This window comes from Mustela lutreola, chromosome 2 (assembly GCF_030435805.1).
Source record: "Mustela lutreola isolate mMusLut2 chromosome 2, mMusLut2.pri, whole genome shotgun sequence".
Lineage (NCBI taxonomy): Eukaryota > Metazoa > Chordata > Mammalia > Carnivora > Mustelidae > Mustela > Mustela lutreola.
In genome coordinates, this window is record NC_081291.1 from 148,464,218 (window position 1) to 148,490,278 (window position 26,061).

At 36.8% G+C, this 26,061-nt stretch overlaps 1 protein-coding gene across 6 annotated transcripts in view; it reads right to left on the reverse strand.

Moving 5' to 3' along the window:
* Positions 1-12,530: 12,530 nt before the first annotated feature.
* The window catches only part of EIF2A (eukaryotic translation initiation factor 2A), a 35,685-nt gene continuing 22,154 nt past the window's right edge, over positions 12,531-26,061 (reverse strand). For 5 of the 6 annotated variants that reach the window (XM_059163769.1, XM_059163768.1, XM_059163772.1 and 2 more), the window contains 5 exons: positions 24,308-24,879; positions 20,617-20,730; positions 14,576-14,704; positions 13,515-13,580; positions 12,531-12,924 (listed from right to left, as the gene is read on the reverse strand). In XM_059163769.1, coding sequence (XP_059019752.1) covers positions 12,859-12,924; positions 13,515-13,580; positions 14,576-14,704; positions 20,617-20,730; positions 24,308-24,879 — 947 coding nt within the window. In that variant the 3' untranslated portion in view covers positions 12,531-12,858. The remainder of the gene's footprint in view (positions 12,925-13,514; positions 13,581-14,575; positions 14,705-20,616; positions 20,731-24,307; positions 24,880-26,061) is intronic. The other variant, XM_059163770.1, reaches the window with a different exon arrangement.

Sequence of the window (26,061 nt, forward strand, 5' to 3'; positions counted from 1 at the left end):
TGTAGGTATTTAAATATGTATCTCTAGAAAATAACTAGTCTTTGGGAAAGAAAAGAAAAATCTAACGAGACCATCATCCCAACTTTAAAAAAAAAAAAAAAACAGTCATTCTCTGATACCACATATCCAGTTTGAAATGTTTTGTTTTGATAAATATTTTTCTAAAATCAGGACCAAAATAAAATCCGGTGCCATTGGTTGATAGGTCTTTTAATTTATGATAGAGCAATTAAAACGAAGAATATACCAGGAATTGGGAGTTTTTATCATTTATTGCAGTAAAGGCAAACACACACCTTTGGGAACCAAGGGGAATCTCAGAAAGATGGTATTAGAAAGACCCTTACAGTATATGGGCTTCAGTTTGATGATTTGGGGAAGAGTCTTATTGGTAGCAATGGAAAATTTGATCATAATTTTTAAAGTATCAGTATTAATATAGGTCATTCTGGATCGTTTATGCTAGTTATTTCAATTATGAAATACATCAGATAGGAGTTTGATAAACAGTGGAATAGGAAAGTCTCAGTAAGTGTGTGCCCAAAGTTGCTTATATCTAATAGCTCAATTGTAACATGTGGTCAAAATTTTTTTCTTATTTAAGGATGGATGCAGTGAGAGTCTGAAAACATTCCACAGCTGTTAATTTCAGTTCACTTAGACTTTAAGTGACTAATATAAACATTATATATATCTTAGGACAAAAGGAATTGCAAAACCAAAATCAAAACTTTTTTTCAGTAATCCCACTGATGGTGATACTATTTTGTTTGTATTATTATTCTAAGACTGCTGCATGTAATGTGGGATAAAGCAAGTGAGTGGTTATATTGGTGTCAGTGGCAATGGGACCTTGCAGTAGGAGAAAGGAAATAGATTTAAATTAATGTGTTAAGAAATACATCACAAGGGGCATCTGGGTGGTTCAGTGGGTTAAAGCCTCTGCCTTCGGCTGGGGTCATGATCCCAGGGTCCTGGGATCAAGCCCCACATGGGGCTCTCTGCTCAGCAGGAAGCCTACTCCCTGCCCCTCTGCCTGCCTCTCTGCCTGCTTGTAATCTCTCTGTCTGTCAAATAAATAAATAAGATCTTTAAAAAAAAGAAGAAGAAGTCTGTGGGAATCCTTTGCAATAATGGATTAGAGGAGATATATCATGTGATCATTTCCATGGAATTTGATAAACTCCTTTATTATAAAATTCTCAATGACTTAGAAGGAAATTTTCTTTTCTTTTTTTTTTTTTAAAGATTTTATTTATTTATTTGACAGAGAGAGATCACAAGTAGGCAGAGAGAGAGAGAGAGGAGGAAGCAGGCTCTCTGCTCAGCAGGGAGCCTGATGCGGGACTCGATCCCAGGACCCTGAGATCATGATCTGAGCCGAAGGCAGCGGCGTAACCCACTGAGCCACCCAGGCGCCCTAGAAGGAAATTTTCTTTTTTTTTTTTTTTTTTTTTTTTAAAGATTTTATTTATTTATTTGACAGAGAGAAATCACAAGTAGATGGAGAGGCAGGCAGAGAGAGAGAGAGAGGGAAACAGGCTCCCTGCTGAGCAGAGAGCCCGATGTGGGACTCGATCCCAGGACCCTGAGATCATGACCTGAGCCGAAGGCAGCGGCTTAACCCACTGAGCCACCCAGGCGCCCTAGAAGGAAATTTTCTTAACCTGATAAAAGTTGTCTAACAAAAAATGCAGATATCATCCTTAACTTGAAACATTAAAATCCCAAGAAATTCCCAGTTCAGTCAGAAACAGGTCAAATATACCCACATTCACAGCTCCTGTTCAGCATTGTTCTTAATTGTACAACTGTGCATTGTACCTTTAAAATTTAATAATAAGAAAAAGTAGAACATGTAAGGACTGCGAAGAAAGAAACAAAACTTTCACTGTTTATAAACAATGTAGTTTTATACATAGAAAACCAAAAAGAACCTACAAACTCGGTGTCCAGAAAGGTTGCTAGATAAAAGTTCAATTTACAAATACCAATAGTTATCTTTCATCAATAGTTAGAAAATGCAGGTTTTTTTTTTTAAAAAGGTATTTCTTAATAATATTTTCTAGAATAAGTCTACATGAAATGTGTAAACCCCTCCAAAAAAAAAAAAATTCTAAACCTTTCTACTAATGCTTCAAGGCAAATTCACTGAGCCTTCCTTGCACTGTGGCCCTTTAACACTGAGAACTGAACTCCCTACTTAGTCATCATATTTCATAGTAATCAGTTATTACCTAGGCATCAAGAGGCCTAGGATAAAAGGCCTAGGATCAAACTCATGTCCATACAAAAACCACACTAATGTTTATAGCAACTTTATTCACAATTGCCAAAACTTGGAGACAGCCAAGATGTCCTTCAGTAGGTGAACGGATAAATAAACTGTGGTACATCCAGACAGTGGAATATTATTCAGCACTATCAAGCCATAAAAGACATGAGAGAATGTTAAATGCATATTACTGAGGGAATGAAGCCGATCTGAAGAGACTGCGTACTGTATGATTCCAACTAAATGACATTATGGAAAAGGCAAAAGTAAGACAGTAAGACCAGCAGTTGTCAGTGGTGGGAGTGGGGAGATGAATAGGCAGAGCAGAGGACTTTTAGGACAGTGAATTTGTTCTGTAGGATACTATGATGGATACCTGTCATTAAACATTTGTCCAAACCCATAGAACATATGTCAAGAGTGTTGTATATCATGAAGCCTCATGCGACCTATGGACTTTGGGTTGGGGGTGATGTGTCATTGTACTCATCAATTGTAACAAATGTACAACTCTGGTGGGGATGTTGACAATGGAGGAGGCTATGCATGTGTGGGGGCAGGAGATATATGAGAAATCTCTGTACCTACAGTTCAGTTTTGCTGTGAACCTAAAACTACTCTAAAAAAAGTTAAAAAAAAAAAAAATCCTCCTTTCCTCAGCAGCTGCCAACCCAATACCATAACAGTCTTGTTATGGTCAGGCACTATCACTTCCTCCTCCAGGGAGCGGGAGGATGTCTATAAACTAAGTAGACTTTACATCAGATGAAATTCCAGTAGCTTCTACACAAGGCTAGCTTCATGGCTGTGAGTCCATTTCAGAGGACTCAGTGCTTAGAAGGGCCAGCTGACTGGCTGGCTCAGTCAGTAGAGCATGTGACTCTTGATCTTGGGGTCATGAGTTTGTCCCATCTTGGGGATAGAATTCACTTTTAAAAAGGGGGGGAGGGGGTCTGTACTCAGCTTATTAACCGCCATCACCATCTTGAAATTCTTCTTTTTGAACAAGGAACTCCACATTTTTATTCTGCACTGGGGCCATTCCTTCTATGCCCAAGGTGTATCGCATCTCTACTTTCATCATTACCAAACTATTTAAATTCCTTGAGAAAGTCTTTCACTGTCAGTGTTCAAATGCGATGTCTGCCTAGGTTTTATGGTCCAAACATATGATTTCAATCAGGGGCTTGGGGGAGGAAGCACAAGCCAGGGACTTCAGGTTCCTTAAGTGGGTACCAGATGTCAAAGGATGTGGGGAAGGAGGCAAAAACAGAAACAAAAAACAGGCTGGGCACAATAAAAGATTCTCTCTGGTGATATCACAATTCTAGGACTTGACTTGTTTAGCTTCAAATGAACATGGAAAACAAAACTGTGCCTAGGAGTAATTTTGCCTTAGTGGAAATGTAAGCAACTGTGCTTTGCTAGTCTTTTAGGACTCTAAAAATACACCTCCATTTTCTTCGAAAAAGAACTAAATTCCTAAGAGATTTCTGAAGGTATTCCCAAGTCACATCAGGCTTGATCTGCAACTATCTCGGGGTTACATAGTACCTATTTTCTCTTCCAGGTGTGCTCACCAACCCTCCATTCCTCCCCGGCTCAAATAAGCAACTGAGAAGTTGCCTGGGTGTGACGACTCTGACCCAATTCCAATGTCTTTCCTTCACTTCTCCCTTGCTTTCCGTCTTCCTCTGTGTATCTCCTGTATATCTTTTTCTCTGTAATTCCTTTTTCTTTTCTTACTGCTTCCATTTTTTTGCTTAGTGATCTTAGGAAAAGGAATCTCCTTTCTTTCCTTCATTTGTAAACACCAAATTACCTCAGTTGTAATTAAAGTATAGTGAAAATTTGTATCAAAGAAAAGAGAAGATATGTTTGCATGTATTCGGTAAAGAACGAGTATCTAAAGCACACAAAAATGACCAAAATCGTCCTTAGTAATAGCCTAAAAAATATTTTTCTTCATTTAAATCTTTTTTTTTTTTTTTTAAAGTAGCATACAAAATTTCTAAAGGAATTCTCATTCTCTTTGTATATATTTCTTATTCTGGTGCTAGTTTTTTAAAATTAATTTTTAAGTTGCCTTAAAAAAAAAAAGTAGGGTGCCTGGGTGGCTCAGTTAAGCATTTGCCTGCAGCTCAAGTCATGATCTCAGGGTCCTGGGATCAAGTCCCACATCAGACTCTTTGCTCAGCAGGAGAGTCTGCTTCTCCCTCTCCCTCTGCCCCTCCCCCCAGCTTGCGCCCGCTCTCTCTCTCTTTCTCTCTCTCAAATAAAAAAAATGTATACATAGTTTTCCCATTTAATACTTCATGGGCTCACCTCAGCACCAGTAACTAGTTCCATTATTACCTCTCTAGGAAAACACATTCCATTTTGTAAATATTTGACCTATAAGTAACCTCCTGGGACATGATTCATTTGCAGCCAATAGATAACTGACAGAATCAGGAGAAAGGTAGAAATAAGTCTGATGGCAAGGGTAAAGAAGGTTAATTCAAGGAACTCGGCAATGAAAAAAAGAAAAAACAGCAAACCAGCCTATTAGACTGGTAACTTTTAAGTGAGTGAGTATATTTTTCAGTATATGTTGTAAGATTTCTAATTCTTTAATTTCCTTATACAACGCTCTGATTTTGGAGCCCTCTAGTGGCCATATCAGGAATTGTTTAGGTAAAACCAAAGGCTTTGAATTTTCAAATTCACTTAAAATATGATTCTATATGTTATAAAAACTTTTAGAAGTGCACTTTTATGACTCCTGATTTAAGACAGCAAAAATAGGACCTGTATTTGGCTCTGTCCTGTCTCAGGATCTCAGAGAAATGCCAGGAAAGTGGTGGTACAGGGCTTGATCTCGGACCCTGAACCTGGGACGAAGGCAGAGGCTTTACCCCACTGAGCCACTCAGGTGCCCCACAAATATCATTTTTGACACAAATGATCATCTCTTTTTTCTTTCCTAAGAGAAGAATTCCTTTTTTTTTATTATTTTTATTTATTTATTTATTTTTTAAAGATTTTATTTATTTATTTGTAAGAGAGAGAGAGAGAGTGAGAGCAAGCACAGGCAGACAGAGTGGAAGGCAGAGTCAGAGGGAGAAGCAGGCTCCCTGCGGAGCAAGGAGCCCGATGTGGGACTCGATCCCAGGACGCTGGGATCATGACCTGAGGCGAAGGCAGCTGCTTAACCAACTGAGCCACCCAGGCGTCCCTCCTTTTTTTTTTAAACAGTAGAGTTGGGTTTTGTTTTTTTTTCTCTTCCCTCACTGGGAAACTTGCTTAACTCATAAAAGATAAGGAGAGCCTTTGTGTCTACTTAAGTGCCTCTCCTCAAGACTATAATGTCCTTAGAGGTGATTCTGGTAAATACCAAAAACGTTTTTGAGATAAGTAAGCAAGGGAGATTTTTATGAGAATCTGGGATTTATAGATTTTCTTTTATAATGAATATAGCAATGTATTTAAAATTTCATTCTTAAGCAGACTTTCATCACTTTATCCTCTTTTTTCGATCACCATACTCTTACTCCGAGAGGATAATATGTTTAAAATAAAAAAATATGTAGTCAAAGAAATCAGTGATTTTTATCTTGACATATGCTCAGAAAGGAAACATTTTTTTTGAAAGAGTTGAATAGATTAAATGATTACAGAAATACAGACAATTCTAAAAATATAAGCTGAAGAATTTTGGTAGGAGGAGTTAGCCTGGAAAAATTTAAACGCATTTGACTAAAACAAAAATCAACGGTACTATCTTTGAGATAAACATTTTAAAGATAATGTTTACTGTAAATTCTTGCTATAAATATGTAATTAATTTTTAAAAAATTTTTAAACATTTAAAATACCACAACTTTTTTCTATTTTGTTTTTTTCATTCTTTTTTAATTTAAATTCAATGGACATATAATGTATTATTAGTTTCCTATATAATACCCAGTGCTTCTTAGATCACATGTCCTCTTTAATGTCCATCATCCAGTTACCCCATCCGTGCACCCTTCTCCCCTCCAGCAACCATCAGTATGTTTACTATGATTAAGAGTCTCTTATGGTTGCATCCCTCCCTGATTTTGCCTTATTTTCTTTTTTTCTCTCTTCCCCTATGAGCCTCTGTTTTGTTTCTTAAATTCCACATATCAGTGAGGTCATACAATAATTGTCTTTCTCTGATTGACTTATTCTGCTTAGCATAATACCCTTTAGTTTCATCCATGTAGGTTACAAGTGGCAAGATTTCATTTTTTATGTCTTGGTAGTATTCCATTGTGTGTGTCTATATATATATACCACATCTTCTTTATCCATTCATCTGTCAAGTGGACATCTGGGCTCCTTCCATAGTTTGGCTATTGTGGACATTGCTGCTACAAACATTGGGGTGCAGGTGCCCTTTCAGATCACTACATTTGTATATCTGGGATAAATCCCTAATAGTGCAATTGCTGGGTGGTAGGGCAGCTCTATTTTCAACTTTTTGAGGAACCTCTATACTGTACCAGCTTCCATTCCTACCAACAGTGTAAGAGGGTTCCCCTCTCTTTGCATCCTTGCCAACATATTGTTTCCTGACTTGTTAATTTTAGCCATTCTGACCAGTGTGATGTGGTACCTCATTGTGGTTTTGATTGTACTTCCCTGATGCTGAGTGATGTGGAGCACATTTTAGTGTGTCTGCCGACCATTTGCATATCTTCTGCCCATTTCTTGATTGTATTATTTGTTCTTCAGGTATTGGGTTTCTTTATAGATTTTGGATACTAACCCTTTATCTCCTTAGACATTTGCATATATCTTTTCCCATTCTGTTGGTTGTATTTTGGTTTAGTCAACTGTTTTCTTAGCTGTGCAAAAGCTTTTTATCTTGATGAATAGCTCATTTTTGCCTTTGTTTCCCTTGCTTTTGGAGTCGTGTCTAGCAAGAAGTTGCTGCAGTCGAGGTCACGGAGGAGGCTGCCTGTGTTCTCTAGGATTCAGTGGATTCCTATCTCACACTGAAGTCTTTCACCCATTTTGAGTCTATTTTTGTATGTGGTGTAAGGAAATTTCATTCTTCTGCATGTGGCTGTCCAATTTTCCTGACAGAATCTGTTGGAAGAGACTTTTTACCACTGGACATTCTTTCCTACTTTGTCAAAGATTAGGGTTGAGGGTCCATTTCTGGGCTCTCTATTCTGTCCCGCTGATCTATGTGTCTAGTTTTATTGGTATAAAAATAGCATAAAAATACCATACCATACCATACCATACTGTCTTGATGATTACAGCTTTGTAACAGGCTTGAAGTCTGGGATCATGATGCCACCAGTTTTGGTTTTCTTTTTCAGCATTCCTTTGGCTATTTGCGGTCTTTTCTGGTTCCATACAAATTGTAGGATTATTTGTTCCAGCTCTGTGAAAGAAGTATTTTGATAGCGACTGCACTGAATATATAGATTGCTCTAGGTAGCATAGACATTTTAACAATATTTGCTCTTCCAATTAATGAGCATGGAACATTTTTCCATTTCTTTGTGTCTTCCTCAATTTCTTTCATGAGTGTTCTATAGTTTTCTAAGTTCAGATCCTTTGCCTCTTTGGTTAGGTTTATTCCTAGCTATCTTATGGTTTTGGGTGCTACTGTAAATAGGATCGGTTCCTTATTTTCTCTTTCTTCTGTCTCATTGTTAGTGTATAGAAATGCAACTAAATTCTGTGCATTGATTTTTTATAACCTGCCACTTTGAATTCCTGTATGAGTTCTAACAATTTGGGGAGTGGAGTCTTCTTGATTTTTCACATAGAGCATCACATCATCTGCAGAGTGAGAATTTGACTTCTTTGCCAATTTGGATGACTTTCTTTCTTTTGGTTGTCTGATTGCTGAGACTAGGACTTCCAGTACTATGTTGAACAAGTTGTGATGGTGAACATCCCTGCTATGCTTCTGACCTTAGGGGAAATTTTCCCCCACTGAGAATGATATTCACTGTGGGTTTTTTGTTTATGGCTTTTAGGATATTGAGGTATGTTCTATCTCTACACTGGAAGAGTTTTAATCAAGAGAGGGTGCCGTGCTTTGTCAAATGCTTTTCCTGCATCTATTGAGAGGCTCATCCAGTTCTTGTCCTCTTTTTTTTTTTTTAAATTAAAAAAAAATTTTATTGAGATTTTATTTAGGGGCGCCTGGTTGGCTCAGTGGGTTAAAGCCTCTGCCTTCAGCTCAGGTCATGATCTCAGGGTCCTGGGATTGAGTCCCACATCGGGCTCTCTGTTCAGCAGGGAGCCTGCGTCCTCCTCTCTCTGCCTGCCTCTCTGCCTACTTCTGATCTGTCTCTGTCAAAGAAACAAATAAAATCTTAAAAAAAATAAGATTTTATTTATTTGACAGATGAAGATCACAAGTAGGCAGAGAGGCAGGCAGAGAGAGTGTGGGGGAAGCAGGCTCCCCACTGAGCAGGGAGCCTGATGCTGGGCTTGATCCCAGGACCCTGGCAGAAGGCAGAGGCTTTAACCCACTGAGCCACCCAGGTGCCCCTGTCCTTTCTTTTGTTAATGTATTGTATCACACTGATTGATGTGCAGATGTTGAACCACCCTTGCAGCCCAGGAATAAATCCCACTTGGTCATGGTGAATAATCCTTTTAATGTACTGTTGGATCCTATTGGCCAGTATCTTGGTATCCATGTTCATCAGGGATATTGGTCTGTAATTCTTTCTGTTGGGTCTTTGTCTGGTTTGAGGATCGAGATAACGCTGGCCACATAGAGTTCATAAGTTTTCCTTCCACTTCTATTTTTTTGAAACAGTTTCACAAGAATAGATATTCTTTTTAAAATACTTGGTAGAATTCACCCTGGGAAGCCATCCAGCCCTGGACTCTTATTTTTTAGGGGATTTTTGATTACTGATTCAATTTCCTTGCTTGCTATTAGTTCTGTTCCGGTTTTGTATTCCTTCCTGATTCAGTTTTGATAGTTTATCTGTCTCTAGAACTGCATCCATTTCTTCCAGATTGCCTAATTTGTTGGCATATAGGTGCTCATATGTTCTTATATTTTTTCTGTGTTGGTTGTGATCTCTCCTCTGTCATTCATGATTTTATTTATTTGGGTCCTTTGTCCTTTTTTTTTTTTTGGATAAGTCTGGCAAGGGGCTTATCAGTCTTATTCTTTCAAAGAACCAGGTCCCAGTTCTGTTGATCTGTTCTAGTTCTTTTGGTTTCTATTTTATTGATTTCTGTTCTAATCTTTATTAATTCCCTTCTCCTGCTGGGTTTTGGCTTTATTTGCTGGTTTTTTTTTTTTTTTTTCTGCAGCTCCTTTAGGTGTAGGGTTAGGTTGTGTATTTAAGACCTTTCTTATTTCTTGAAAAAGGCTTGTATTGCTATATACTTCCCTCTTAGGACCACTTTTGCTGCATCTCAAAGATTTGAACAGTTGTGTTTTCATTTTCATTTGTTACCATAAATTTTAAAAATTCTTTTTTAGTTTTCTGGTTGACGTATTCATTTAGTAGGATGCTCTTTAGCCTCCATATATTTGAGTTCTTTCCAAATTTCTTCTTGTAATTGAGTTTCAGTTTCACTGGATTTTCTTTCTTTGATTTCGAAGTTTCACTACTATATGTCAGGGTGTGATCAATTTTTGATTTTGAGAGGGGTTCTCTGAACTTGGATACCTGTTTCCTTCCCCAGATTAGGTAAGTTCCCTGCTATAATTTGCTCCAGTATACCTTCTGCCCACCTCTCCTCTTCTTCTGGGATCCCAATTATTCTAATATTGTTTTGCTTTATGGATCACTTATCCCTCGAATTCTCCTCTTGTGTATAATAGTTGTTGATCTCTCTCGGCTTTATTCTCCATCACTTTTGTCTTCTATATACTAATCTATATCTACTAGTCCTCTCTTCTGTCTCATTTATCCTAACATCTAGAGCCTCCATTTTTTATTGGATCTCATCAATAGCCCTTGTTTCGACTTGATTAGATTTTAGTTCATTTCTCCAGAAAGGGATTCTTGTGTCTTCTATGTTTTCTTCAAGCCCAGCTAATATTTTTAAAATCATTATTCTGAACTCTAGTTCTGACATCTTACTTATATCCATAATGATTAGGTCCCTGGCAGTCAGTACTGCTTCTTCTCTTTTTTGAAGTGAGTTTTCCCATCTTGTCATTCTGTCCAGAGAAGAGATGAACAAGAGAACAAAAATACTAAAATGGCAACAATGACCCCAGAGAAATATACACTAAACAAATCAGAAGGGACCTGAAAGGGGGAAAAAAAAAAAAAGGAATATAATCAGATGAACAGACCAGACTGGATCTTGTGTGTATTTTGGTCTGTTTGTTAGAAAGCTAGATCCCAAAATTGTAAAGTAAGAAAAACTTATATATGTAGTAAAATAAAATAAAATAAAATACAATGAAAGCATAGAATATAAGTGTAAAAATGAAAACTGCAATCACTCCTATCTCCCTGGTCTCCATCCAGTGTGCTCACCCAGCCTGTGACCAAGCGTTTCTATCTCAGGCACATGATCCGGTTTCTAGTCTTCAAACCCTGTAGACTCCTACAGTGCCCACCCATGCAGCTCCTCCCAGGGGAGGTAAGGAGATAGTTTTGCCACAGTTCTGCCACTTGCTGGGCCCCTGCTTGGAGAGTGGTCACCCAACTGTGCCACAGTTCCTGGTTTACAGCAACCCTGAGCTGAGAACCTACTCCTGGGCTTGCTGATTGCAGCCAGCTTCCCTGCTCCAATGCCTGGGAATTCTGCCATGTGGGCACCTCCCCCTTCCTGTGACCCCAAGGATCCTGAGACCATGCTGTCCCACCTAGGATTCTGCCCCACTCTACCACCTGAGCACCTTTCAGACAGACGTTCCTCACTGGAGCAGACTTTATTTTGTTTTATTTATTTATTTGACAGAGAAAGAGAGAGCATGAGCAGAGGCTAGGGTAGGGGGACACAATGGGCAGAGGGAGAACCAGACTCCCTGCTAAACAAAGACCCCAACGTGGGGTTTGATCCCAGGACCCCAGGATCATGACCTGAGCTGAAGACAGATGCTTAAACCACTGTGACAGATACCCTGGAGCAGACTTTTAAAAGTTCTGATTTTGTGCTCCGCTGCTATTATCACTTGCCCAGGCTGCTGACAGAAGCTCCTTCTCCCCACGGTTTATCTTCCCATTTATTGCTTCAGATTCACTTGTCTGCACCTTCTTTCTTGCAGAGTGTAGTCTTTTCCATTTGCACAGTTGCAGCTATTCTTAGCTCTTTGGTTGTGTTCACAGGTATTCAGAACGATTTGATAGCTATGTAGCTGAATTCCTGGGACCAAACGAAAACTAAGTCTCCGATTCCTCCGCCATCTTGGACTATCCCTCCCTGTCAAAATACCACTCAAAATTGTAATGAATTACATTTACATCCTTGCCCTGTGGGGAAAGGATGAATAATGAATTCATCCTTGCAATGAATTGTAATGAATCACTGATAAATCTTAGTAGAAACTCTGGGATATCAGTAAACTCAGTCGTTTATTCTTGTCTCTCAAGCTGTTTCTGTATTTTTTTACCTATCAGTTTAAAGATTACCTCTGGAAAATGAAAACCTGTATTAAGGCAAATGAAATAAAAGCAGTTTCAAATGTTAGGGTGCCTGGTTGACTCAGTCAGGAGAGTGGGTCTCTTGATCTCAAGGTCCAATTTCAAGCCCCAAGCTGGGTGTACAGATTAGTTAAATTAATCAAACTTTTAAAAAAGTGACTTCAAATGTAAACCTGATAAAAAAAATTAATTGTAATAGACATTAAAACTATATATAAATTCATTTTCATAGGTAAGTGTCGAATTATCATTACATCTTTTTCTCACCATATGAATAAACAATCAAAATAAGACTCGACTACAGCAAAATAATCATAGTTCATGTTTCAAAAATATTTACTTCATCCTTGAATCACTAGATCTATTATCTGAAATATCAAAATAAAATGTTTTACTATTTTCTATTTTTAAAGTCTGTATTTACTTTAGAACTAAGCACAAAAACTATTTCAAATACTACAAATAATATAATCAATTTAATGTTTAGCACTATCAGATTTTTAAGGCTTTAATTTAAAATTTGGACAATATAATAATTCTTTAGGATTAAAAAAGCCATTTTATTATACATTCAAAGGAAAAATTTCCAAACTCGTGTTATTAATTAATAAAGGACTTGTTAACTTAGGAAGTTATAACAAAGCCAACGATGATTAAATTTAAATGTTTTTATTCACATGGATGGTAAATACTGTCCCCTAATAAAAAACCAATGACACTGTCTTTCAATCTTTCAAACTTATTAAAAAATTCATGTGTTTCTTTTCTGTATCATGTGTTGACATGATAAAGGATGCAGGTTGTAAAAATCAATTTAACAGACATTATTAAATAATTTCAAACATATGCAGAATCTTGGATAAATGGTTAAAATTATAGATGAACATTAAATGTGGGCACATGAATATTTCATGTCCACCAATGGGTTTAACAGAAAATGTGTTTGCTGATTTCTGGTAAGAACTTGCTTTCTGTGAATCTTTAAACGCCCAATTCCAAATCTTCCAGCTCCTGGATAAGGGCTTTCTCTTTCTGAATTTTCTCCAACTAGAAAAGTTCAAAACAACAAAGTTATTAAATAGGAAATGAAATAAAATAATTACTGGATATACAGCCAAAACAGCAAAGGAGAAAAGTTTATAAAAAGAGTATTTCTGATACTTTAACAGATCTACTGGAAAATAGAGATTTAAAAATACCGGGAAACAAGCTCTAATTTTTTCCTGGTATGAATCAAGGGGGCAAAGGACAGATGCTGTCTTATTGCAACATTGAGGGTCCAAGAAATTTTCCATTCTACACTTGGGCTTCCCTCAGAAGGAGAGAAAAGAGCAAACAGGGCAGTATAACCCGAGATACAGAAAGGAAGAGAATCCTATGTTTATCTATTTTAATAATTTTTTAATAGCAATGGCCTTAGTATACCTCTTGGGAATAGTGATTCTCTCCTTCACCATGATCTACATCCTATCTTCCCCTATCCTCTTTTAAATGTGAAAACATTTTACCAAATATATGGCATATGTTTTCAAATTAAGTTTTTCAATTATAAGCTCTCCCACTTGATTAAATAATTGTTTATAATAAAAAGAAGAGTGGTAGTAATTACAAGCATAAATGAAACATGTAAAAATGACCTGATTTTTTTCTAGCTGTTTCCCAGCTGCTGCTTGTTCTTTCAGTTGTTCGATTGCTTTCAGTTTCTGTGAATATCAAATATATTACAAGTCAAGAGGAAGGAAGAACAAGTAATTTCAGAATGCAAATTTTCTTAGTAATAACGCAATCACATGGATTGGAAAAATGAGTAAGAAAAAACAATTACCTTACTTTTGGATCAAGGATAGTCTGTTAAAATGCTAAGGCAAAATTTTTTGTTTTTTAACTTATATGTAAAATTGAATATGTTAAGAACATGGGATTTGGCAAAAAAATTTTCAAGTTCTCAAGTAATTATTATATTATATATGTACATCTATAAGTATGTAAATATATCACCAACTTTACTACTTCTTCCAGCACTTCACTATACCCAGACAATGTGTTTGGCTTTAAGAGGTATTTTGTAGGGGCACCTGGGTGGCTCAGTGGGTTGAGCCGCTGCCTTTGGCTCAGGTCATGATCTCGCGTCCCGGGATCGAGTCCCGCATCTGGCTCTCTGCTCGGCAGGGAGCCTGCTTCCTCCTCTCTCTCTCTGCCTGCCTCTCTGCCTACTTGTGATCTCTGCCTGTCAAATAAATAAATAAAATCTTAAAAAAAAAAAAAAAAAAAGAGGTATTTTGTAATGCAGCCTGGGAAGGCTCTAGAAACCTGGTTTTTACCCCAGGGCCATCATCACAAACTGGCTGCAATAAGACAAATTAATAAACTTCTTTTTGTCTCTGTTTCTTCATCTTTAAAACTGGGATAAACATCTGTTCCTATCTATCTCACAAATGTCTGATGAAATACTAAGTATAAGTGTTCAGTGTATTTCTGTACAAATGTACATTTCTTATTACTCCAAGAATCAATAATAAAAACTAATAATAGCTATCAGACATTTGTGACTAGAACTAAAATCAGTTCCCAAATTATAGAATTTCATAGAGAGAAAGCAATAATCAGAACTGCTACAAACTTCTTAGATGCCTCTCTTTATATATTTCTCATGGATTTCTTTCAATAAATACATCTGATTTTTACTTAAGTGTCTCACCTTCTTTAGGTTCTTGATTTTTTTGTCTATTTCAGGGTCTCCAGAGGTTGACTGTGAGACAGTATTTCGTGGTGTGCTCTGTGGGGCAGGAGTAGGTACCAAATCTGGACTCTTCTCATTTCTTGCTTCCTGCAGGAAACATTTTCAAAAATTCAATTTTCTAAAATGAAACATTAAAGTACTTCAACCAACACAGTCTTGGTATATAAAATGCAGAAACTAAAATGTGATTTTATCTTTTATACTACATTTTATATAAATGATCTGAATTGAAAGTCTCATGAAGTAGCCACATTGTCCCATAACAGAAATATACAATACAGCTTTAAAGAAAAAAAAAAAAAGAAAGAAAAACACAGATAAGGAGACACCCAAAAGGATTTTACCATGCAATCGTCATAGGGAACACTTTGTTAGGTCTAAAATTTGGAGTTGAAGTAGAATAATAAAATACTAATAAATGATAAATTAATAAATAATAAAATAATAAAAATAAAAAATAAAAAAATAAAATAGAAAATAATCCTATATATGAAAAGAAATGAAATGATTTTAGCAGAAAAACACAGGAGGTTTCTGTATCAGCCTACAAGCATTCCAAACTTTTGGGTATTTTAGGATATGCCACTATATGAATGGTTTAGAAATATGAGAGGGCCCTTCTAATTTAAAGTGTTTGAAGTTTTACTTTGATGATGTCCTCCAAAAACTCTAGTAAGTATGTATGATCAAGTACATGTAATGGATAATGTTACTAGATAAGCCCTGCAGAGATTTATTTATAATCAGATCAGTTCAGCTGATCTGAACAAATTTAAATTTGTGACAAATTCCTAAGGAAAACTCAAAGGGATATTGCTCTCCATGTAATCAGACCTCTGATTCTGAACCACTTCTCTTTCCCCTCAGGTGCCATATACTTGTTTTCTGGCCTTCGTGTGTGCTAGAACAACTTCAGGTTGCCTGGCTGACCCTACTTATTGTTTAGGCCTTTTGAAAAATTCTCTCCCAACTCAGAAGACTGGATTAGTTGCACAACACGTGCTATGTATTCCTACTGTAACAGTATATTACACTATCTCCCATTAGATTGTACCAGAGGTTTCTTTGTTCACTGTTCTGTTTGTGCCCCCAGCACAAGACCTGCTTTATGGCACATGCTAAATAAATGAAGTAGTCAAAGAACTACTCTGCTTTTGTAATTATGACAAGACATACATTTTTACAAGGGGGGGGGTAAAAGGTTACTTAAGGCTTTATTAGCCCCAAGACAGAACTTCTATTTCTTCCTTATAGAGTTCCCAGTAGAATACATAAAGCCCCAAGGCCACAACTCTTACTCAGATTTCTGGGTAAAATGCTCTGAATACCAAAGCATCCTAGGGGGACATGAAACATGGTATCACTCGTATCTAGAAATATTTGCCTGAGAGTTTTTGGAGAGCATAGAACTGGAGTCACTTTTTCTTTTTAAAGCATGTTAGTTGTACTTTTTGTATATTCCAGTTCAACAAATATTAACTTCTAACCTTCCATGTGAAAATGCATTACTGAGCAAGCACTTTAATAAATAGAAAGAAACTGTTTAGATTCTTCTCCTAAGAAGCCTATTTATTCTAATAATATGTAGTTTGGTACTTTCATAATAGAAAACTAAAGAAGAGTGAGTAAAAGGGGAAGAGAGGTACTGCGCCTATCAAAATTCACTTCTGGGGCACCTGGATGGCTCAGATGGTTAAGCACCTGCCTTCGGCTCAGGTCATGATTCCGGGGTCCTGGGATTGAGTCCTGCATCAGACTCTCTGCTCAGTGAGAGCCTGCTTCTCCCTCTGTTTCTCTCTCTGTACCTCATGAATAAATAAATAAAATCTTGAAAAAAAAATCATTTCTGATATCAAGTAAGTATTTTTAAAATTTAGTTTTCAAAGAGCTGAGAAAAATTTTCTTCTAGGAAAGAAGACTAATGTCAATACATGTGAAAAACTACTAAGCGAAATATGAAATTTAACTTTCTACCATATTTTTGAAAACCAAGAATAAGTTAAAATGTCTGCATTATTATACTTAAATTCTGGTCATTCTCTAAAAACAATATATATATGGTAAGATTAAATTCTTAGGTTCAATTCCTTTTGGTAGAGTTCATAAGCTTATAAAGTCATCACTAGTTTATAAAAGCACTTGGTTAGATTATATGTCTCTAACTCCTTTATCTTTGATTACTTAACTCAAGAGTCAGGGCTGAGAAAGTAGCTATTGTCACGGACCATTTACCTTTGTTCTATCACACGACATTAACTAACTCCAACCATCCATTTCAATAGACATTTTCCCAAAGATGACATACAGATGGCCAACAGAAACATGAAAAGATGCTCAACATCACTCATCATCAGGGAAACACAAATCGAAACCACAATGAGATATCGCCCCACACCTGTCAGAATGGCTAAAATCAACAACACAAGAAAGAATAGGTGTTGGCGAGGATGTGGAGAAGGGGGAATACTCGCGCTGATGGTGGGAATGCAAACTAGTGCAGCCACTCTGGAAAACAGTATGGAGTTTCCTCCAAAAGTTAAAAATAGAGCTACCCTAAGATACAGCAAACACACTACTAGGTATTTACCCAAAGAATACAAAAATACTAATTCAACGGGATACATACACCCCAATGCTTATAGCAGCATTACCTACAAGAGCCAATTATGCAAATAGCCCACCCAAGTGTCCGTCAACTGATGAATGGATAAAGATGATGTGGTATATATATACAATGGACTTATGAGCCATAAAAAAGAATGAATCTTGCCATTTGCAATGACACAGATGGAGCTAGAGAGTATCACACTAAGTGAGGTAAGTCAGAGTCAAACACCATATAATTTCACTCAGATGTGGAATTTAAGAAACCAAACAAACAAGCAAAGGGAAAAGAGACAGAGAAAGTGGCAAACCAAGAAACAGACTCTGAACTATAGAGAACAAACTGCTGGTTACCAGAGGGGAGGTGGGGTAGATGGGTTAAATAGGTGATGCGGGTTAAGGAGGGCATTTGTTGTGATGAGCACTGGGTAATATATGGAAGTGCTGAATCACTGCATTGTACACCTGAAACATTATACTGTGTGTTAACTAATGGGAACTTAAATAAAAATTTAAAGAAAATCTTTTAAAATAATCTTTTTTTTCTTTTTTCTTATTTATTTATTTATTTGACAGGCAGAGATCACAAGTAGGCAGAGAGAGGAGGACGCAGGCTCCCTGCTGAGCAAAGAGCCTGATGTGAGGCTTGATCCCAGGACCCTGGGATCATGACCTGAGGTGAAGGCAGAGGCTTAACCCACTGAGCCAACCAGGTGCCCCCATAAATAAATAATCTTATAATAAAGAGGAAGAAACACCATTTACAAAAATAAGATTCTTAAGTTGAGTGGGCTTCAGAAAGCCCTTCCATCTCAACGAGAAGGAATCCTATACTGCCACTATGGGCAGATTGGAGGTTCCTCAGAAAACTAAAAACAGAGCTACTATATGACTCTGTAATCCCATTTCTGGAGATATACCAAAGGAAACAAAATCATTATCTCAAAGAGATACCTATATTGTGTTCATTGCAGCATTATTCACAATAGCCAAGGTGGAAATAACCTAAAGTGTCCATCAATGGATGAATGATAAAGAAAATGTGGAATATACATATAAAATGGACTATTATTCAGGGGCACCTGGGTAGCTCAGTTGGTTAAGCGTCTGCCTTCAGTTCAGGTTACAATCCTGAGGTCCTGGGATTGAGCCTCACTTCGGGCTCCTTGCTCAGTGGGGAGTCTGCTTCTCTCTCTCCCTCTGCCGCTCCCCCTGCTTGTGTTCTCTTAAGTGCATACTCCCAATCTCTCTCAAATAAACAAATAAATATTTGAAGGAAAAAAAAGGAAATCCTCCCATTTGCAATAATATGAATGAACATGGTGGGATTATGCTAAGTGAAATAAACCAGACTGTGAAAGAAAATACTGCATGGTATCACTTATATGTGGAATCTATTTTTTTTTTTTTTAAAGATTTTATTTATTTATTTTTCAGAGGGAGAGCGAGCACAGGCAGACAGAGTGGAAGGCAGAGTCAGAGGGAGAAGCAGACTCCCCATGGAGCAAGGAGCCCGATGTGGGACTCGATCCCAGGACGCTGGGATCATGACCTGAGCCGAAGGCAGCTGCTCAACCAACTGAGCCACCCAGGCGTCCCATATGTGGAATCTATTAAAAATAAAGTAAAACTCTTAGAAACAAAGAGTAGAATGGTGGTTGCCAGAGGCTATGGAGTGGGGGGAATGGGGACAGACTGGTAAAAGGATACAAACTTCCAATTACAAGATGAATAAAGTCTGAGGATCTAATATATAACGTGACCACAGCTGATAATACTGTATTGGATAACTGAAGTTTGCTAAAGAGTAGAATTTCAGTGTCCTCACCTCTCAAAAAGCAAATATGTAAAGTGATGGATGTGTTAATAAACTCAATTGTGGGCATCTTTTCACAATGTTTGCCTATAACAGCTTATCACATTGTACACTTAAAAATTTTTGTCAGTTATGCCTGAAAATATTAGCTAGGAAAAAAAAAAAAGAACTCTAATCTACCAGCACTTAAAAGGATACTACTAACTTGTAATATTCAGGGCCAGTAAGGGATTTCTACTCACACTGATGAAAGGACAATTCCTGCTTTTATACAAGTCAAATACATGGAATAGATCATTATACTTAGAATGACCTAAACCTGACCTATTTAAAGATTATCTCTGGAGATGAAATATATCAAGTACAAAAGAGCACACTGATTTTTTTTTTAAGCTCAGATTTTAGCAGACTGGTTGCATAATACAATTCTATGACTTAAAATAGGAACTCCCTACCAAAACATAAGCAACCTAGATATGTCAAAATTCCAGCATTACCAGCAAGACTGCATTATCTGAATCTTAAAATATGATCATGATGACTTCACTAACCAGATACTCCTAGCTTGGCTGACTGCAATATCACCGTAAGCCATATACAATCGTCATTTATCAATTATTACACTGGTGTAATTTAACTATAAAGTCACTTAGAAAAGGGGTGCCTGGGTGGCTCAGTCATTAAGCATCTGCCTTCAGCTCAGGTCATGATCCCAGGGTTTTGGGATCGAGCCCCGCAACGGGCTCCCTGCTGGTAGGGAGCCTGCTTCTCCCACTCCCCCTCCTCCGCTTGTGTTCCCTTTCTCACTGTGTCTCTGTCAAATAAATAAAAATCTTAAAAAATAAAATAAAATAAAACCACATAAAAATTATTTTAGAACAATTCCATTGTTTTGGGTACTTCTGTTGTTTAGACTCCCAGTTGAACAATTTCCTACAGTAATATAATACTGAGTAACAAAATGGCTTTATGGTCATATAATTTCTGATCTCTCTTAACAAACATGCTTTCAGAGAGCAAACCATACCACTTCACACTCCAACAGAAGGGTCTATAACAAGTAACATACCACATAATCCCATTAAGGTTTCGGGTTTTAAGATCCAGTTCCCTCACTGCCTCATTATATAAACAGAACTACCCAGAAAATCATGGGCAAATACAAAAGAAAGACATTCTCACTATTTAAGTCTAACTTCAATTACATTTTACAACACAGTAGTCAAATCTTAGGGTGCCTGGGTGGTTCAGATGGCTAAGTGGCCAGCTTCTGAACTGGGCTCTGATCATGATCTCAGGGTCCTGGGATCAAGCTCCGTGTTGTCCAGCTCCATGCTCAGCAGGGGAGTCTGCTTGAGGATTCTCTCTCTCCCTTCTCCTTGGCCCTTGCCCCTGCTCATGTGCATGTACATACACTTGCTTTCAAATAAATAAATCTTAAAAGAAAAAAACACGCACACACACCAAAAAAACCCACAATAGTCAAGTCTTTAGGACTACAATCTTTAAACTTTGAGGCTTAAATTAAGCTAATTTAACTGGTTTTATTTTGTTTCAAAAAGATTAGTGCCCCAAATACCTGTTTCGCAGCTTTCTTAGCCTCATGCTTCCTTTGATTTTTAAGGGCTGTTTTTGATAATGGCTTATCACTTCCTGCTTGTGGTTTCATATTCTGAGGTGGTTCCTCCTCATGCTGTGGAAAATGTAAAAGAAACAACTGTGAAATGGAATCCATGTTTTTAAAAACATGTATCAGAAATTATACAATTTTGTTACTGTGGGATAAATGTATTTTATTAAATTTAAGATCACTGGCAAAGGATATTTTAAAACTCAGTAGTAGGCACATTCTAACTATCAGGATGGATTTAATGAGGATCTTATTATTAGTGGATATATGATGTCTTTCAGTTATACAGTGCTGGCAAAACACAGTATAGTTTCGTTAAAACAATGGAACTTTTCTTAGTATTACTACTGACACATGCTTCATAGGAAATCAGATACTAACAACAGCTTCTTCCAGGCTCTTTTTGGACCTGACTACTGCCAACTGAAACCCAGTTACCTCATTTGCTTTCTTTTTTTTTTTTTTTTTAAAGATTTTATTTATTTATTTGACAGAGAGAAATCACAAGTAGATGGAGAGGCAGGCAGAGAGAGAGAGAGAGGGAAGCAGGCTCCCTGCTGAGCAGAGAGCCCGATGCGGGACTCGATCCCAGGACCCTGAGATCATGACCCGAGCCGAAGGCAGCGGCTTAACCCACTGAGCCACCCAGGCGCCCCTCATTTGCTTTCTTTACACAAAGAATTACTTGCGAGGTCTTTACATGCAAAATCAGAGATTAGAAGATTAAAAATAAAAGCAAATTAAAAACTAAAACAGATCAGAAGGAAAAAACATCCAAACAAACAGCAAGTGGTAACTGTATATTTGGAAATCCAGGATTAACATAATGAAGAAGCTCACAAAAAACTAAATAACTGGTCAGACTATAATAATAAAAAGAGAAAATCATTTCCATCAGGAGATATTTATATAACCATTCATCAACTATATTCCACAACAGAAAGGATCACTTAAGGATAGGATCAAGGAGAAGCTAGCATAGAACATGGTGACTATGGTTAACAACACTGTATCATATAACTGAAATTGCTGAAATTTGCTAAGAACTCAAATGTTCTCACCACAATAAATAAACTATAATGAGGTGGTAGATTCATTAATTAACTAGATTAACTATATCTCACAATATATACATGTATCAAATCACCATGATGTATACTTAAATATCTTATCATTCTACATGTCAGTTATATTTCAATAAAAAATATATATACACAGGTTTAAGTCATCTCCACAGTTGCTGGAGGCCACATGAAGCATGCGTGGTTGCAGCACAGCTTCTTATCAGGCTCATGTTTACTTATTGATTTCCCTCCAAACTGCTGTTATCTCAGTGTTAACTGTCTCTTACACTCTATCATACTCGGCACATCTAAAGAACCAGTTCTCTATGAAGTTTCCTAAGTACTAGATATCAGACCCCTGTGGTACTTGTAAGTGCTCTAAGGAGATGGGCAGGGCTCAAACACTGAAGGTACAGGAGGAAGAAATAAGAAACCATACTGTGACTTTATCTTAGCTGCATCAACTATTTCAGGTCATCAAAGTTCTCGGTGTGTACATGCTCTACCTGAAGTAACTGAGTATTTGTAGAACAGACAATTTGATGGCAATTCTCTTTCAATTCTTTGTTATCCACACTGCATACAATATTAGTTAAGACATAGCAGTATTTGCTGAACATGTGTTTTATACATCAAAATTCTTTCCATAGTGGGCTTTCCTACAGTACCTTGCTTTGGGTGAGAAGCTTCTAGTCATGAGAACGTAAAAAAAAAAATGACAAAGCAATTAAAAATGATGTAAGGAAGGATGAGTAATAAGGCTCTTCTATACCATGAACACTATGTAATCACTGACAGACTTTCATTTCAGACACACAAAAAATCCACATGGCTACTACGGATCATGAGCTTTTCTGGCCATAGTACTGTGCCCACCACAATTTCATCTCTGTTAATAAAATTTGTTTTTTCATTTATGTCAATTATTACCAGACTGTTTTAATGAGTACACTATAAAAGTGAAGGTTTTTTGGAAAGCCAAGAAATACTTAAGTAGAATTCATTTGTGAATTTTTATTTATAAAAAAAGCTAGGAAGTTTTTTCTTGAGAGAAAATCCCATCTCTTTTTTGTCCCTTTTGCTATCTAACCCTCCTCCCTTGTGAAGTTATTTACAAGAATGTCTTTGTTTCTATTAATTTCTTGACTATTTTTTTTGCCACTTAGCTCATTTCTAGAATTTGATACAAACAAAACTTTCTCACTGGACATATAATTCCTTCAACTAAAATGATTTGATAGGATCACATAATCACCATGTCACATACAAAAACAAAAATTTAGTGGAAATCTTAAATGTTACAACAATGCTGGTTTTTTAGAAGTTCTTACCAAGTTTTATCACTATTTTCAAAGTTTATCTTTCTCTTCCTCTCCCTATCAAAACAAATTAGTTTTATGAATCAGAGAATAAAAATACATATTGACTTAAAATTTATTACTCTTGTGCAACCTTACAGATATTTAGAAGCCAGGATATGTTGAGGCTGTTTCTGTTTTTATCTTAGGCAAGGAACATTTTAATATAGAGAATAAGACAAATCCAAAGACTACTGTAGCTCTCTTTTTTTATTCTAAATGCCAAGTATCATAAGTGGGGCTTAATTTGTTCATGTATTTTTATGTTTTTAGTAAATAATACAAAAGGATGTTTAAACAGGACACTTCAATGAAGTCAAGAAGTTACAGACTACTGCTAGGTTTTGTGGAGGATGGCTATTCTTTTGTTTTTTGAGAGGGTTAGGAGTGGCATGAGGGAGGCATAGGAATATTTATCCTCTGAAAAAGTATCTACTTCCCTGACTGCCTAATAGTTAAGTGACTATTATATAGCCCTGTTTACTTGGTTCCAACTTACACTGATTGTATGGTCACCACTATAATACTAATAATATTATTGTTCATTCTTGCAGAACAGCTTCATTCCTTAACCTCATCCCAGAGACTCAGGTCATTAGTAAATGCTTCTCTGAGCTCTGAGATGCTAACATTTTAAAGCATATCAGAATCTGACCAATGCTCTGGTCCTAAATTTATGATATAGATGGGAACCAACAGCCTAAGGAAAACAAATACGTTTTGTCTGACCAACAGTGTTTTAAAAATTGAGAAATTTTATGTAAACATCCAGACTTGTTCTGTCTTGAAAAATCAGACATTTTGGCAAACTGTGCCCAAATCTCCTATGGAAACAATCAGCTGCTGCTGTGTAGTTGCGGTGGCCTTTAAAGAGGGCATGGTCTCTCCCCTGCATTCTTCCCCAGTCACCAAAGCCTTACATTACCAGCCTCGCCTGACAAGCATCTGAATTTGAGCCCATGATCTCAATAAAGCCAGTATGTTATACTCCGTTCTCTTTCCCACATACGTAAAACGTGAACTGCTTTCAATTGCTACTTTGTCAACTTGACAATGCTAGCTGTTCATGATCTTCAGCAGTAGGTCCTCCATGATTTCTACTCTAGGGTTTATATTCTAATCAGGTACTAAGTAACGCAAGAAAATGCATGAGAAAAAGGTCTCCAGAACTCCACGCACTGAAAAATCTTTTCCCACCAAAGTAGTAAAACTGCTTACCAGTTTGGAATTGGTGATTGGCTTATTTCTTAAAGCTGGGGGTCTGTAAGCTGTTGCAGCTTTAGGTTCTTCACTGGGTACATCACTTGGAACTGCTTGGTAAGTTATTGCTTTTACTGGAAATATTCCATCTAAAAATGGCTGCCAAGAAACCTGCCATAATTCTCCATTTGACGGGACATCATACTTGTGCAAGACAGAGCCAGTATAATGCCAAATCTTGTACCCATTATTAACACGTAACCTGGGAGCACACGTGGCTGTTAAGATATGCTCACCATCAGGGCACCAAGCAAAATAGGTAGAATCAGAGGCTACTGGTTTAGAAATAAGTTTGTAGTTTTTAACATCCCATACTTCCATTTGTCCCCTCAGATTTCCAAATCCAGCCAGTACTAGTATATGTCCATGTGGGCTATAGTAGGCAGCATTACGGGGACCAGTTCCAAAGTCAAACACAGGATCACATTTCAAGTTGAAAATTGTTGCTTTGGCAGGCATAAAACCATAAACAGCACAAAACTCAGTAGAACTAGAATTCCAAACAACATCATAAATGGGGCCATTTTTTGCTAGAAAAAAAATAAAAGACCCAAATTAGCAATAAATCATTACATGAATACAATATTTATTAGCCAAGTTATAACTGTATAATACTTATAAACATGTCAAACAGTAAAAAAAAATCCAAAAATTTCAAGATATGTTACAATTAAAGTATTATATGATATACTATGGCAATTAATGCTTTATCTTAATTTCTTTTAAATATTTTGGCAATGTAGGCTCATAGAAACATATATTATTAGTCCTACTAATAAGCTAGTTTTCATTAGAAGAGGTAATATAGGGACATAGTAATAAAAATACAAATTATATAAAATGATATGCCACAAAATAAGTCCCTCCACACAAAGGCAACCTTCTGTTATATTCTTTGTATATTCTTTCAAAATATTTTTGTTGAAATTAAGCATCTCTCTTGAATACACATATACACTCACACTGAAGTTCTTTGCTGTTTCATTTAGTACTCTATCTTGGAGATTTTTCCACATGAGCACATTAAGATCTGCCTCACTCTTCCAGTGGTAATATATTCCTGTATACTCTCAACTATGAGTGTATACAAATACATCTGCAGGAGTGAACCTGGCTGCTCAAAGGTTATGTACATTTACTTGATAAAGCCAAAATGCCCCTCAGAGAAGCTGTACCACTTTACACTATCGAAAGCATTTTTTTTTAAAGATTATTAACTTTTTTTTTTGCAATCTTTAATCCCAGTGTGGGGTTTGAACTCTCAACCCAAGATCAAGAATCACATGCTTTTCTGACTGAGCCACCCAGGTGCCCCATGAGCAGTTCTTTTTTTTTTTTTTGAGCAGTTCTTGAGTGTACATATTTTCCCCTCAGTCTCCCTCACGCTGTGTAGTTTCATACTTTTATCTTTGCCAAGCTACTAAGAGAAAAACCTTTCTATTTCTTTTATTATAAACTAAGTACCTTTTAATATATTTATACATAATTTCGTTTTTCTGTGGACTGTTTTTTACTGTCCCATGCTTATTTTTCTCTCCAGTTATTGTTCTTTTACTGATTTACTTCATAGAGTAACAAAATTCACCTTTCTCACATTTATCTCTTGTCTGTCTAAAAATTTTTCCCCAATTTTTTTTTTTGTTTTGCTTAATTTATGGGCTTTTCTTCCTCCTATGTAGAAATCTGTATTTTATATATTTGCTTTCCTTTAT